The sequence below is a fragment of the Mytilus trossulus genome, chromosome 3, assembly GCF_036588685.1.
Source record: "Mytilus trossulus isolate FHL-02 chromosome 3, PNRI_Mtr1.1.1.hap1, whole genome shotgun sequence".
NCBI classification, from domain to species: domain Eukaryota; kingdom Metazoa; phylum Mollusca; class Bivalvia; order Mytilida; family Mytilidae; genus Mytilus; species Mytilus trossulus.
The window spans coordinates 78,037,713-78,053,541 of record NC_086375.1 but is presented as its reverse complement, the minus strand read 5'-3'; the positions used below and the strand labels follow the sequence as shown (position 1 = coordinate 78,053,541).

The 15,829-nt window shown below is 31.9% G+C and overlaps 1 protein-coding gene across 1 annotated transcript; it reads left to right on the top strand.

The window, feature by feature from the left end:
* The first annotated feature begins 1,134 nt into the window (after positions 1 to 1,134).
* On the top strand, positions 1,135 to 15,829 carry LOC134712502 (1-deoxyxylulose-5-phosphate synthase YajO-like). Its single transcript, XM_063574121.1, has 9 exons — positions 1,135 to 1,231; positions 6,798 to 6,968; positions 8,460 to 8,605; positions 9,675 to 9,825; positions 12,265 to 12,438; positions 12,782 to 12,879; positions 13,818 to 13,999; positions 14,571 to 14,710; positions 15,498 to 15,829. The coding sequence occupies exons 2-9, from the start codon at positions 6,849 to 6,851 to the stop codon at positions 15,618 to 15,620; spliced, it is 1,134 nt and encodes a 377-aa protein (XP_063430191.1). The 5' UTR covers positions 1,135 to 1,231; positions 6,798 to 6,848; the 3' UTR covers positions 15,621 to 15,829.

Here is a 15,829-nt window from a genome sequence, read left to right as displayed (position 1 = left end):
CCTTACAATTTATACTGCTGATAAAAGAATAAGACAGTAACTAAGACATGCAAGATACACACATTAAAAATGGCTGTTATTACTCTAATCCTTTTAGGGGGAATCATTTTGGAAAAATAAAATGTCAAACTTTGTTGCTTTGCTGAAATTTGATAGTTGATTTTGAGTGACCAAATGTATACAAAAATAAGACAAGTCAGGATTCGCATGTATACAAACCATAAATGTCATTTTTTACTTTTTCACAATTCAAATTTGTAGCATACATGCAAAGTATGTAACACAATTGTTTGACCTGATGTCACTTTTGACTTTTCAGAAATCTTGCAACATTTCCAATTTCCTCTTTAAATACCAATCAAGTCCCTGTCAGCCTTGCTGCTGATTTTTTGTTAAAATGTATAAAAAAACGAAGAAAGAAATGTCCATAAACATATATATCTTAAATCATATATGATATTAGTTGTCACAATCACCAAAATATTTTAACTTTGAATACACAAATTAATAATATTGTTATGGCGCAATTGACTATAAGAGAGATAGGTACCATTAGCTCAGTTCAATCACAGAACATTTTGAATAGAAATATGTTGGTAATACAACTGCAACTATCTTTCCAAGCAGTTTCTATTTACAATTTCCGTCCGAATCTCGATCATGCTTCCAAATAATTGTATATACCAAAACGAAATATTTGGATTGATTTCCAAATTTTAGAAATGCCTGAAAAAATATTTACTTAAATTGTACTTCATTACCTTAGAAAATATTATAAAATATATATCATTTATACTGCATGTCTGAGCCCTACCTTGTATCCAATCCTCCCGCTCAACACAACATGGTCGTAAGATATATTTGTAAATAGTGGCATTTAAAACGTTGCTTCCTGATTGGTTAACATTCAGGTTATATTCCTCTTTTATGATATGCAGATTACATACTCCATTCATTCAAAATATGAATATTGCTTAACCCGCTAACTGTGAACTTTTACTACGTGATTCATTCATAAATTTTATTCAAATATCTATGCGTGGGTGTTGTTTGTTTTCACACGACGAGTCGACCTTCATCATGACATGTCGTTCTCGTAATAACACAGTTGGTAGTACCATATCCACGAAGGAGAACTTTGTACCATATGCCATTGTGGTATATGCTAGTTTTGTCTGGTAGTAACCATCCGGAATACATACAGACCAAGTGTACTCTGAAAAACATGCGGGTAACTGCATATTAATCATTAAGGGATGAAAATATAGTAATTTTTTCCCTTGCATATTAAATAATTAATTTAATAAAAAAATATTTATATTTGTATTGTCTTGTCTCATGTTTTAATAAAGTAATTTGTAAACTTGATAACATTTGAATTAACATTATGTAAATTTAAACGAAATGGTTTTGGGCTATGTATCAACTGCTTTCAAACTGAATTTTTAAAACCCAAACAAATGATAAACTATTTAGTCTAGGACATCCTTTGTGGTGGGATTAAAGCTACAAATAATTTCAAGATCATTTGAAAAGGTGTGGAAAAATAAAATTCCAGACATTTGTGGATAAAATCGTCTAGTAATCATTAGCTTTTACAGATGATCCTGATTAAATTTGCAGTGGGCTTTCTAAAGAAAACCGTTGAACAATTGATACTTTCGAATCTGTAATAACTATAACTAGAGGCTCCCAAGAGCCTGTGTCGTTCACCTGTATGTACTGATGCTTTGGAAGTTGGTCGGTCGGTAAGGTTAACATTATAATTAATAGTATTAAATATTGGATATTATTAGATACTATAACTATATCTAAGATAATAACAAAAAACTGCAAAATTTCCGTAAATTTTATGACTCAGGGGCAGCAGTTTTGTCTGATTCTTCTGCAATCTTATAAACATTTTAACCCCATGTGAGATTTGCTCTAAATGCGTTAGTTTCAGAGATTTAAGCCAAATACAGCATTTTAACCCTATGTTCTATTTTTAGCCATGTCGGCCATCTTGGTTGGCAGGCCAGGTGTTGGACACACTTTTTTAAACTAGATACCCTAGTCATAATTGTGACCAAGTTTGGTTAAATTTGGCACTGTAGTTTCAGAGAAGAAGATTTTTGTACGAGATTACAAATAATGATGAAAAAGTTGTTAAATATTGACTTTAAAGGGCAATAACTCTTTAAGGGTTCAACTGACAATTTTAGTCATGTTGACTTATTTGTAGATCTATTTTGCTGGACATAATTGCTGTTCACAATTTATCTCTATTATAATAGTATTCAATATAATAACCAAATACTGCAAAATTTCCTTAAAATTACAGGGAAGCAACCCAACAACAGTTTGTCCGATTTGTCTGAAAATTTGTGAGGGGATAGATCTTTATCTGATGAATACTTATATTCTTGTAAGATTTGACCTAAATACCTTAGTTTCAAAGATATTAGCCAAAAACTGCATTTTACCCCTTTGTTCTAATTTTAGCCATGTCGGCCATTTTGTTTGGTAGGCGGACATTTCTTAAACTAGATACCCCAATGGTGTTCGTGACCAAGTTTTGTTAAATTTGGCACTGTAGTTTAAAGTTGACTAAAAGGGCAATAGCTCCTTAAGGGGTCGACTGACAATTTTTGCTGAACATTATTGCTGTCTGTTTACAGTTTATCTCTATCTGTAATAGTATTCAAGATAATAACCAAAAACTGCCTAATTTCCTTAAAATTACCAATTTAGGGACAGCAACCCAACCACGGGTTGTCCAATTCATCTGAAAATTTCAGGGCAGATAGATGTTGACCTGATCAACAAGTTCAGATTTGCTCTAAATGCTTTGGTTTCAAAGATATAAGACAAAATATACATTTTATCCTTATGTTCTATTTTTAGCCATGGCGGTCATCTTGGTTCGTTGGGAGGGTCATCACACACATTTTTTTTAGCTAGATACCCCAATGATGATTATGGCCTAGTTTTTATAAATTTGGCCCTTTAGTTTCAGAGAAGATTTTTGTAAAAGTTTACGGACGACGGAAGCCAAATAATAAAACAAAAACACAGACAGGACCTTAGTAGCACCAATGTTCATTTTTTAATACAATATATTTTATACAATGAAAGTTTAACACTCGTTCCCATTTTTTTTATAATCACCATTTTCTTTATAAAAAAAACAATAAATAAAATTAAGTTGTTTTCTGTGCTTCAATTGGAGAAAAAGTATATAGTTAGCATTGGAGAACAACAACCATTTGCTGATTTCTAGGAACACCACTGAAAATTTAAAAATCTTAATTTTTGTCAAACATTAATATAGTTTGGTGATTTTCATAACGTATGTAAATTATTGTAAAGAAATGACAGAAAAACGCACTTTGTACAGATTACACATTCATAGATGTATATATTTGACTTGACAAATGACTATATACAAATTAATAATTGGACATAAAACAGTTTTTTTCTTTATTTCCCAGTTTTTTTTGTAATGAAAGTGCTACATGTCCAACAGAGAAAGAGTCAACACTGAGAAAAAGCTCCTATTTGGCAGTCTCAGCATTTACACAAATATTTATTTTAATGCACTGACATATTATGTTAATAATAAACTTTCAAAAAACTTGAAATTAATTAAAATGAATAAAATATGAATAATAATAAAAAAAATAATTAGAAAAAATAGTAAAAATAATATTTTTCTTTAAACAATATTCATGAGCCTGCTAAGAAATAAAAGAAAAGTTAGCATTCGTTTGCAGAATATAATAGATATTTAGTAATGAACCCATAATTCATACCTTTTAAAACATACAAAATATTTGTTTTTGATAAATAAAAAAATGTATTTTAAAAAATAAGACAGTGCTTTTTGTTAGATATACATATAATTATGTTTTAGACATTGATATAAACTTTCATTTTTTATAAAAAAAAAAAATAATTGTATTTTCCTTGTTCTATTTTCTAGCAATCAATGCAACATGCTCATAATATTAATATGTTTTCATAAATAGAGTATACATATAATGTTTATTTCATCTCTTACATTTATTATTAATTAGTTTAAGTTTAAGGTATCTCACCTTGTCTGTCAAAGTAAAGCCTATCCTATTTTTTTTTATTCCTTGATTCGTTTATTTACAAATCCAACTTATAATATAAATGTTGACGTCATATGACCTACAGTTTACTTCCTTTTACAAATTTACAAATTGTTTACTGTCCAAAAAGTTAAGGGTTCTAAACCAATCTCTAACATGCGCAATCTCGCTGCATACACTGTGCAGGATATTTCCTGATAGTTATGTAATTCACCACTGTTTAAAAAAAATCAAATAAATACGTAAACACGGACGTAAACACATTTTTATCTAGGTTTTTATGTCAAGGAAAAGGGAGTGCATATTGTTTATCTGGTAAGAGTTTGAAAATTTAACATTACAATAGAGCTATGAGGGACTACCCGGGATTTCTGTGGACGAACTTCAATTAGAATATTCGCCGAGCTATGGACGAACTTCAACTAGAATATTCAACGAACATTAACAAGACACATCGTCATTTCAGATTTGTCGTCTGTTAGTCCTCAAACTATTATCAGGAAAGTTCAAATTATTAGCGAAGATATTAAATGAGAAAAACAACTTTGATGAGAATAATAAGATAACCAGGATTTCAGAAATTAAATTCTATCAGAATTTTTCATATTGTTTAACTTTGTAAATACATTACATGAATTCAGTAACTCAATAGAACTATAGGTTCAGTAACAATGTATTAAAAATTAAGAGCACAATGATAAGAAGATGTAGTTTGATTGCCAATGTGACAATTATACAACCCAGTTCAAACGAAGACAAGTTTATTTATCACAGTAAGGTCTTTAACAATGAGAAAAAAACAATATCTTATAGTCGTATAAACATAATGTTTGAAACTTTTTTCACGACTGTTGTTGTTATTCCCGTGCAAGACAACAGACAATGCATTAGACTTTTCAGAGGCTATGAATCACGATCTTAGCTTGTGATACTATTACTTGAGTGCCACATGCGCCGGATATGCTTATCCTTCCGAAGCACATAGGATTCCCCCGGTTTTTTTTTGTGGGGTACGTATTGCAATAATGCATTTTCTATTTCGTATGTTTGTCTTTTGGCCATTTACTTTTTTAGCCATGGCGTTGTCTGTTTAATTTTCGACTTATGAGTTTTCATGCATGGTACAATTTACTAATTTAACAGAAGAAAAACAGTTTTGTTTTTTTCAAAGACTTTCAGGCCTCTCTACACTATATGCAAAGGTATATACTGTGGTGATCCCTAAGCGAACTTATATATTCTTCCTTGGAATATCCGTCCGCTGACAATGATTTTCTCATTGTAATTAATATACTATGAATCCCTGGTCCAATTTGCGTTCAATTCCTTTATTCAGTGCTGATTCTACATCAAAAATTATCTGCATTCTTTAAATAAGACAATGAATAGGAAGATAACACAATAAACCGCAAAAAAACCCCAAAAAAACCCCACCTAGAACATAAAGACTAAAGCATATAAAAAAAGATGAGGTATGATATCTCCACCAAAGACCAAAATGACGTAGAACGCTGCAACTTTCTGCTTTTATCAATGAGCAAAACTCATAACAGCATAACAAGCTTTAAAAGGCACCGACATGCCAAATGTATAACAATTCATACGAGAGCACGAAGGAACTGATGTATGTACAAAACAATAATCAAAACACAAATAAAGTACACAGCAACAAACAAAAACCACGGAATTATAGATTCTTCACTTTTAATAGGACAGGCACACATTGTATTTTTCAAAGGGATCCATTGCACAAGAATACGGAGTTCATGCGCGCATCATTACTTGCATACATCTTCATCAAATTATCTTTTGTCACCTTGATGTTTATTTTCATCATGACCAATGCGCAATGTTTAAAATGATATTGTCGACATTGCGACGACTCCAACGGATGACTGATATCGTGTCAATTGTTTGTATTGTCTTACTAACATCTTCAACATCGTATACAGTGCGTGTCTGCAATGTACTCAAAACACATGTTATCATTGTTTACATATAACTAAAATTAATTTGTAAAATAAAAAGAAAACAAAAATAACTGAAGAAAAATTATGACCAAATAAACAAAAATATATTCTGCGTCTTTCAACACATGGTTGGTAAATGCCGTCAAAATGCAGTTTTGCATAAAATTCGATTTTTTTTGGCTGACCGATTTATTTGTATGATAGTTGAGAAAGCAAGAACTAATAAAAATATATGTATATGAGCATTGGAAAGGGTGGGTATGTTAAAGGCAATAGGAACGTCCTTCTTGCATTGAGCCCGAACACCAACAATTATGGAACTATCGCTGTAGCTGTTAGCTATAATGATTGATAAAATGTACACCACATTAAAGTTCACGAGAGGAGAGGAGGGGACTGGATCATAATCCTTGGCTAGCGAAGATGCGTACAATTTGATCAATTTGATCAATTTGAATATTTTGAGTATATTGTTGTTTTCTTTACACTCGAGTTTTTTCCTTTAAAACATATAAAGGGTTTTCCTTCAAATATCTTTTTTAGAACAATACTATGCAATTTTTAACCAGGTAAAGGAGGAACCTTTTTTTTAATTGATGCAAATATCTAAACATTTTGACTTTTGTTTTCCTGTGGCCTGTGTAAGGGAGATAACTCAAATATTTCGTTATCATATAAACAAATATCGGGGTAGGTTATTTTTAAGAACGTTCAACGATCTATATTTCAGAAGTTATAAAGTTAAACGGATTACAAAAGTTCCTATACGAGAAGAGAAGAAATGGGGACCACTAAAGAAAGCTGTGTAGAATATACTCATGTTGGAAAATCAGGGCTTAAAGTTTCCAACGTATGTCTTGGAACTATGACTTTTGGTAAAAACGATGACCACCCAATAGCTGTAAGTAGCCAACTGTAAAAATATGTATAATAATACTAATGACAGGACATGATGATGTTGGTGACCAAGAATCGGGAATTTATTGGCCACATAATACAAAATTGCTTCAGATTTTTCTGCATTATGACTGGTACATGTGGTAGATAAGGGTTTTCCATGCTCAAAAGTCAGCTCTTCGTGTAGCACAAACTAGGAGTCCTCTTGCACGTCGATGGCTATATGTACTCTAAGCAGGGCAAAATTTATGCGTGTGTCTTATTTACCAAAATGATGGAATATGACTACCTTCTTCAACAGTAACGCTTTATTTTGTAACATTATTTACATAAACTAAGAAAAAAATCGACCTACTTTTAGTCAGAATATACTAGTATACTTATTTTAAAAAGGTAACCTTTTAGAGCATTATCTCTAGGCCAATATACCGTTTTTATTAAGTATTAAAGGTATGTAAAAGTCATAGTACTTCTGGAATTTAACTAAAATCTAGACAAGGATTATGATTCTTTATCATGATTCATGTTTCTTAAAAGCGTTATTGTTGTGATCCTTCAAAACTCAAAAACAAAACAAAATTTTTAAAACGTTAAAAAACTGTAAAAAGTATTGTTATTCCGCGTTATAAACAAGAATGGTGGTATTTGGTACAAGTTTGATAGTGTTTGTGCCTTTGACATTATTAATTGTATCGGCTGCTGACTTGTGTAAAATGAAACAAAAAGCACATAAATGATTCCAGTAACAATCAATTTGTGAAAAGATTTATTAATACATAGTGTTTACGTATTTCTATATATGGCGAAAACAATAGTCCTTCACTACAATATTCTCACAGGCACTTGTCTCAAAAAAAGTTATATTAAGGTATTTATATAGGATTTTTTTTTTAGAAAAGTGCCTGTGAATATTCTTTCGATTCCGTCGACAGATTTTTTTTTTAATATATGATATTACGAATGTAATAGAATAACTAGAGACATATATACACATATGTCTCTGAAATAACTAATCAAAAAAATCCCCCCTCCCCCCAAAAAAAAATATTCATCTCGTGGACAAATAACATGCTGATTAACTCATCGATAATAAAGTCATCCGCTTCGTGCATTCAATGAATTATTGTTTTCTTATGCCACCCGTTGTATATTTTACAAAATTCGAGTTTTTGAGTTAGAGGATTCATAACATACAAGTAACGAAATAAACAAAAATTTTGACTTTATTTTGATAGTATTTTGAATACTGGAAGACTCATAGTTGGCAATAATATCATTTTTCTCTCTCGCTCTATCTTTTCAAATTCACTGCTAATTGTTTAAGCTTACTTTGTTTATAATAATTTGACAAAAAAGTAAGGGTTAAGTCGAAAATGAACAGACAACGTCATATCTAAAAAAAAAAAAAAAAAAACACCCAAAAAAACAAAAAAAACATAATCATATGTTGACTGACTTATGGGTGGATGTCAACAGCAAACATATTTCATTTTAGGTGTTCAGCTGTCCGACCCAAGCAGATGAGGAAAAGTCTCACAAATTGTTGGACCGCTATGTGGAACTTGGAGGAAATTTTTTGGACACTGCTAATGTGTATTGTCTAGGCCAGTCAGAACAAATAATTGGAACATGGTTAAAGAAGTAAGCCCTATCATAGCAATTTGTAGTTTGATAAATTTTGCGCTATAAAATTAACTTTAATGCTTTTTTTTTAATTGTAAACGACGAAGTTTTTCTGCTTGTTATATATTTTAAACTTGGAATTAGCCAAAATACCCAGAATTGGCTACAAGCGGATTTTTCGCAATTTTCAATAATTATTATTTCCACCAATGTGTTTTCATCTGTTAAATTTTGTGAACTTCAGTACAAAGATTATTTTTTAAAGAAGCATACTGTTAAACATGGAGGTGATTTCATTATATAAAGATAAGGAGCTGTGGTATAATTTCTTAGCTATTAACACGGAAAGAGGGACAAAAGATACCAGAGGAACAGTCAAACTCATAAATCGAAAATAAACTGACGACACCATGGCTAAAAATGAAAAAGACAAACATACCAATAATAGTTCACAAGAAACAACATAGAAAACTAAAGACTGAGCAACACGAACCCCACCAAAATCTGGGGGGTGATTTCAGGTGATCCGATAGGGTAAGCAGAGATCCTTCTCCACATGTGACACCCGTCGTGGGTCAGTGATGAAAACAACATAAAACAGACTGAAACACATTTTGAAAATGACTTGATCTGATAGGCCCTTATCATAACAATATTAACAGAGACAAAAGACACACATTACAGAGTAAAGAGTACTCGCATAATGCATATATTTATAGATTATCTTTTGTCATCTCAACGAGATTGACTTCTCGCTTGCACCAGTAGGTTAAAAGTTACCAATCGAGTTGAAATGACCAATGATTATCTTTTTATCGCTATTTTACAATCGATGACGTTGTTAATTTCATTGACAACGGCACGTGCGCCCTTAGTTTCTAGTGATAATTTTGTATATCTTTTTACTTTGCTGGGAAAGAAAATTATCGGTTACTATGATCAAAGGAAACTTTCGTAAAATAATGATTTCGAAATATATACCAAACCCCAGTTCCAAAAAAGCAAAATATCACAATTTCGCAGACAAAAATATGGATTAGTACACCTCCAACGAACGATTTTAGATACTCAATTTTATTTCTTTCAGACAGAAAAGAGACAACATAGTTGTGGCTTCAAAAGTTCGGTTTCAAACGGGAATGGAACCTAACAGTGTTGGTCTTAGCAGACGACATATTATCAAGAGCTGTGAGGACAGTCTAGAACGACTTCAGACAGATTATATTGACCTTTATCAGGTGCTGTACTTACATTTAAAATAGTTCACTTATTCACAAAATATTAATGAAAAACATATATGTAACAAATCAACAAACGACAACCACTGAATAACATGCTCCTGACTTGGGACAGGCAAACACATACATAATGTGTCGGGGGTTAAACATGTAAGCGAGATCCCCATCCTTAAACATAGGATAGTGGTGTAACAGTAGACTAGCGAGAATTTGGAGAAATAGTTTGCGTTATCCCACAATGTTTTTTACGATATAATTTGCGTCTACGTGTGTTTGTGTGTGTTTTTTGTTTCTTTTTGTTTTGTTGTCTTGCGTTTCTTCAATTTTTCAAACATTGCTAATATTTGTTTGTGTTTCTTTCTTACATGTGACGTCATTGTGTGGTTGTGTCATGGTAAATGGTTGTTTTTGTATAGTGATTAAAATAATAACAGAACTTTGACTGCTTGCCGTACACCCATTATAGACATTTCCCCCTATTATGTCATTTTGTTTTGTTCGCCATCGTTGTCAATATAATAGAACTTAATATAATAGAACTTTATACGACTGTCATATAAGTGAGAGGTTTAGCTAGCTATAAAATCAGGTTTGATCCACCATCTTCTGCATAAGAAAATATCTGTACAAAGTCAGGAAGATGACAGTTGTTTTCCATTCGTTTGATGTGTTTGAGCCTTTGATTTTGCCATTTGATTTGGGACTTTCCGTTTTGAATTTTCCTCGGAGTACAGTGTTTTTACTTTTTCCAATTATTTCGTTCACTCTTTTTTACCTCAGGAATAGCTTAACTTAGCTGTATTAGGCAAAACTTTTAGGTATTTTGGTTCTCAATGCTCTTCAACTTCGTACTTTATTTGGCAATTTAAACTTTTTTGGATTCGAGCGTCACTGATGAGTCTTTAGTAGACGAAACGCGCATCTGCCGTTTATACTAAATTTAGTCCTGTTATCTATGATGAGTTTATTTACAACCACTGGGTCGATGCCACTGCTGGTGGAGATTTATTTCCTCGAGGGTATCACAATCCCAGTAGTCAGCACTTTTTGTGCTGCCATGAATTGTCATGGATATGGTTATATTTATAAATTTACTGTTTACAACTTTTTTATTTTTTTTTAAATACTAAGGCTTTTCTACCTCAGGCATAGTTTAACTTAGCTGTATTTGGCAAAACTTTTGGAAATTTTGGTTCTCAATGCTCTTCAACTTCGTACTTTATTTGGCAGTTTAAACTTTTTTGGGATTCGAGTGTCACTGATGAGTCTTTAGTAGACGAAACGCGCGTCTGGCGTATATACTAAATTTAGTCCTGGTATCTTTCAGTGATTGTGGTTTTTTTTCTCATAAAATTCTTCGTCATTTAGTTTAAACATATTTATTTATAGTGGATTGGGAAACAAGTTTTGCAACTTATATTAATCCCTTTCCACTTTGCGGGTGCGAGTGCTGCCTTGTAGCGGCATTAGCCTGCTCTTTTTCGAAATCTACAAGGGTGTCTTTAACGTGCAAGAGATATGGCTCTCTCTTAACACGGGTCAGCCATTTATCGTCCCCTTCCGACGGACTATCATCGTTTCCTCGAGACCATACTCGCAAATGGTGTCAAGGGAGAGCCGAAAATTCAGTTCCTGAAATTTTCATCCCAGACGGGAATCGAACCAGGAACCTATGTGTTAGTAGTCCGATGCACTAACCACTACACCACGGCTCTCATACAATTTGGAAAACTTAAGCGTTGAAAGCGTGTATTAAATTTCTTTTCTTCTTTTTTAGACTCTGGAAGATATTTTTAAACTTCTAAGTATTTACTCCTAATGCCTTTTTTGTCGTTCTGTTCGCAAACCAAGATACAGCTTTACAAGAAATGTAGAAGTAGAGAATTGTAGAATAGTTAGAACTATTTTTTTTTGTATTTAGCTATATTCATATATTCTTTTTGAAAGATACTCTACAGCCCATTGAGTGCATATATATAATACTGGATTGCAATGTTCCTCCTATTAGTTGCCATTTTCATTACACAAAGATAGAACCTTAGTTTAGCCAATCGATCAGGCTCCACCTTTAAAGTTGGAAAATATATTGTCATATATTAAATGCTTTACTGATTGCCAACTGTTAAAGGCATGCTACTGGATCTCTTTAACGATATGTGTTTTAACAAATATTTAAGACATCAATGCATATATCAATACAATATAACAGTGAATAACAAAATCACACATGCAAACACAATGGTTTACTTTTACAAACTGTGACTTGGATGGAGAAATATCTCATTGGCACTGATACCGCATGTTCTTATATTTATATAGTATGCAATGTGTAAAAAATTGCCATTGCAATGTATAATTGAACACGTTTTTAAGCTTACTAATACAAATGATCCCGATATACTATTAGACATTTAACTAGGTACATATCAATCATTGTAGACACATATCTGGGATGATGCTACGCCAATTGAAGAGACTATGAGAACTTTGGATGACTTGGTAAAATGTGGAAAAGTTCGCTATATTGGAGCATGCAACTTGGTCGGTTGGCAGATGCAGAAAGTTGTAGATCTTACGAAATATATGGGTCTAACACCAATGATAAGCCTACAGGTATGAAACTGCATTCTTCGTTAGTAGCGAATGTGTTACTTCAAATTCACTGCAAATGTAAGCTTTAAGCGGATTATTTTGTGTGTATGTGTTTTCCATTACCGTAAAAATATGTCTGCGATGATTTTTTCTGCTTATTCAGGTTTTTATATTTAAAAAATTGAATTAAAGTTATAACTGTTGATTTTTCCCTTATTTTGTTTGTTGAAAGTTTAGTCCTGGTATCTATGATGAGTTTATTTAGAATCATACACAGTATAACCCTTAAGTTCAATGTATACATTTAAACGAAGTAAATAATAAATAATAAAATATATTGTAAAATAGGAATTTTCTCTTGTAGCAACAATATAATCTTTTGACCCGACATTCAGAATTTGAAGAATTCCAAGTTTGTAAAAATGAAGGATTAGGAGTTCTTCCATGGAGTCCTTTAAAAGGGTAATATTGCATATTCGACAAAATTTTGTCTAAACTATACTCTTAAGGGGGGCGAATTTATATAAGTTTTTCTTGTTTCCGAATGCAAGAAGAAGAAAGAAAAGAAACATATTAAAAACAAACCATTCTCTCAGAACACTGGTAATGAAAACAGAGAATGATAAAACGTTTTGTTTATCTTCAACCATATTATAATTTGTTCATTTACCTTTTTTATTCCAACTCACATAAATGACAATCGCAAAATGTTCAAATATTCAAGTGAAGTCGTGGTTTTGGTTTTGTTCATAACTGTGATCTATAATTTTTATATTTTATGTATTTGATTTCTTATGGAGAGTTGTCTCATTAGCGATCATACAACACCTTCTTATTTTTATACACACCAATGTCACGCGTTGTTATTAGCATGATTAACAACCTTGATCCATAACACATTCTCTATAAATAGAGGCAACATTAATATATCGCTGTTCGTAAGTCATAAATGATTAGAAAAAAAACCAAATCCGGGTTACAAACTAAAACTAAGGAAAACACATTAAATATAAAAGGAACACAACGAAATAACAGAAATACTAAAGTGCAACATATATACCAAACGATGCATCACACACAGAAACGAACTATAAGATAACAATTCCCATTTTCCTGATTTGGTACAGGACATTTTGAGAAACAAATGATAGGTTGAACCTGGCTAGCCAAACCTCTCGCTTCCATGGCAATGTTAAACATAGCACTAAAATGACAACAGCACTTGACAGGACTACAATACAAATAAATAAAAAAAAAACCATTCAGGATAGAGAAATACACAAATTACAATACACTAGAACATAAAATAGATGATCATAGATGAGATACTATGTAATAAATGAGATGCACTTGAAATGATATAAAATGAAAATGTGCTTAGTTTTACATAATTCTTTTAGTGGTATTCTAACTGGTAAATACAAACGAGGCGAAAAACTTGACCATACAAGTGGACGTATTGCTCATATAGCTAAAGATGAAAGCAAGGCTATGCAATCTGCTCCAGCATGGAGTCAATATGCTAACAATGAATCATACTGGAGTCTTATAAAAACAATGGAAGAAATAGGAAAGTCTCATGGTAATTTTAAGATTAACAAACAAATATGCTCCTTTTGAATTTATTTAAGACTGAATTGGTACTGATGTGAAAGACAAATGAATACACCGGTGAAAACCAACTATTATATTCCATTCTACTAAAAAATAATTTAAACTTTCAATATACATTTGTATTGTAGTAATGTCGTGTTTATATTTTCCAACTTTACTTCAGAATATTTCTAAAGACAAACTTTAAAAAAGACGTGTGTTTTCTTGGTGACACAGTTAAAGGCAGGATAAAAGGGAAGCGGGTGTTATGAACACGGTTCCTTTATGGAGCGTCTTATATGAATGATAAATGTATAGATGTTTTGGAATCATCTCTAAAACGTATGCTCGGAAGCCCCGTTCAAAATCCTGGATGTACACCTGCATACTAGTAAAAGCAATGATATATGAGTATACTTTATTAGCTTATGATGAAATAATAGTCTCTCTCTTTCGTCGATTATAGATAGTTTTAATACCAAAGATTTGTATATGTATTTAAGTGTTAAAAAAGGATAGCAGTCGACCAATATCCTCAAATATTTTAACTTTTACTTTAGGAAAGTCTGTGGCTCAGATTGCTTTGCGATGGACCCTTCAGAAAGATGTTGTGGCATCTGTTATAATTGGTGCCACATCAATCAAACAACTAGAAGACAATATGGCTGTTGGTAGCGGCTGGAGTTTAACAAAAGAAGAGGTAAAAATGACGTGTTTTATTCTTCCAAATTTCAAATTCACATTAAAAAATTCAAGATTTCTTATACATGCCTTATTTGACGTTAAACTCAATTCGTAGTTATTTTCTTTTTTTTTTATATTTCAATGTCTGCTTTTCCGCTTTTCTACTTTTGCATTCAACTAAGTGCTGGTATCATAACACTATGTATTTATAATAAACCGAGTCGCATAGAAATTCTTCCAATTTAAATCTAGACAACGAGCAGGAAAGACGTTTAGATAAAAGATACACCAATAGGCGATTCTTCGATTTTTATGAAATTTGTATGCATTCAGATATCGTTGAATGATATCTGAATATATAAAAAGAATTGTAGTGTGCATTTCAATGTAAATATCAGCATATGCAGGTTACCATAGCGAAAAAGCTAAAAAGATTTTAAATTTAAAACTGGTTTTACACTTTTGTGATGTTCATTGTAGTTTGTCTGTTTGTACCCAGGTTTATTTTTCGGAGGAGTCGACTCTTGGTGTTTGGTATGATCGCTTGTGATGTTCAGTACTTTCAGTAGTTATTCCTGTTATCCATTTTGCAAATAAGATTGTGTCAAGCGTCAATTACTAACAGCTGTATGCGGGAAATCATATTTAACCTTTTTTAAGTTTGTTCTCTATGTTCCATTTTTTGGCTTGATTGGGTTGGTGTAGGTAGATTCTATAAATCTTTTCCTTTAAACATTATTTTTATTTATTTAAATGCATATATTGTGTCCAATAATCTCATTATAATTTTGTTTTCATTGCAGATGGAGAAATTAGACCAGGTTTCTATCCCAGATATTCCTTACCCATATGAAATGTCATGGAGATCAAATGCTGCCCGGGTCAATAGATACAATCCCAGACCATTTGTAGCAAATATGTATTGACATATCGGACTTTAGAACTTGACATGCAAAGTGCGCTAGGAAATATATATATATAGAATATTGAAATTAGAATGTGAAGGCATAAGAAAAGAGAAAAAAATATATATTTTTTTAACTTAAGCATTTGTAAATTTGTATCTCGAATTATGATACAAATAATATCAGTATTAACAATATATAACGAATACCAGCTTACAATATATTATGTT

Coding starts and splice junctions, on each gene's coding strand:
- LOC134712502 (XM_063574121.1), top strand. CDS start 6,849: ATGGGGACCACTAAAGAAAGCTGTGTAGAATATACTCATGTTGGAAAA. Junction 6,969..8,459: donor ACGATGACCACCCAATAGCT/GTAAGTAGCCAA, acceptor ATTTCATTTTAG/GTGTTCAGCTGTCCGACCCA. Junction 12,439..12,781: donor CACCAATGATAAGCCTACAG/GTATGAAACTGC, acceptor TTTCTCTTGTAG/CAACAATATAATCTTTTGAC.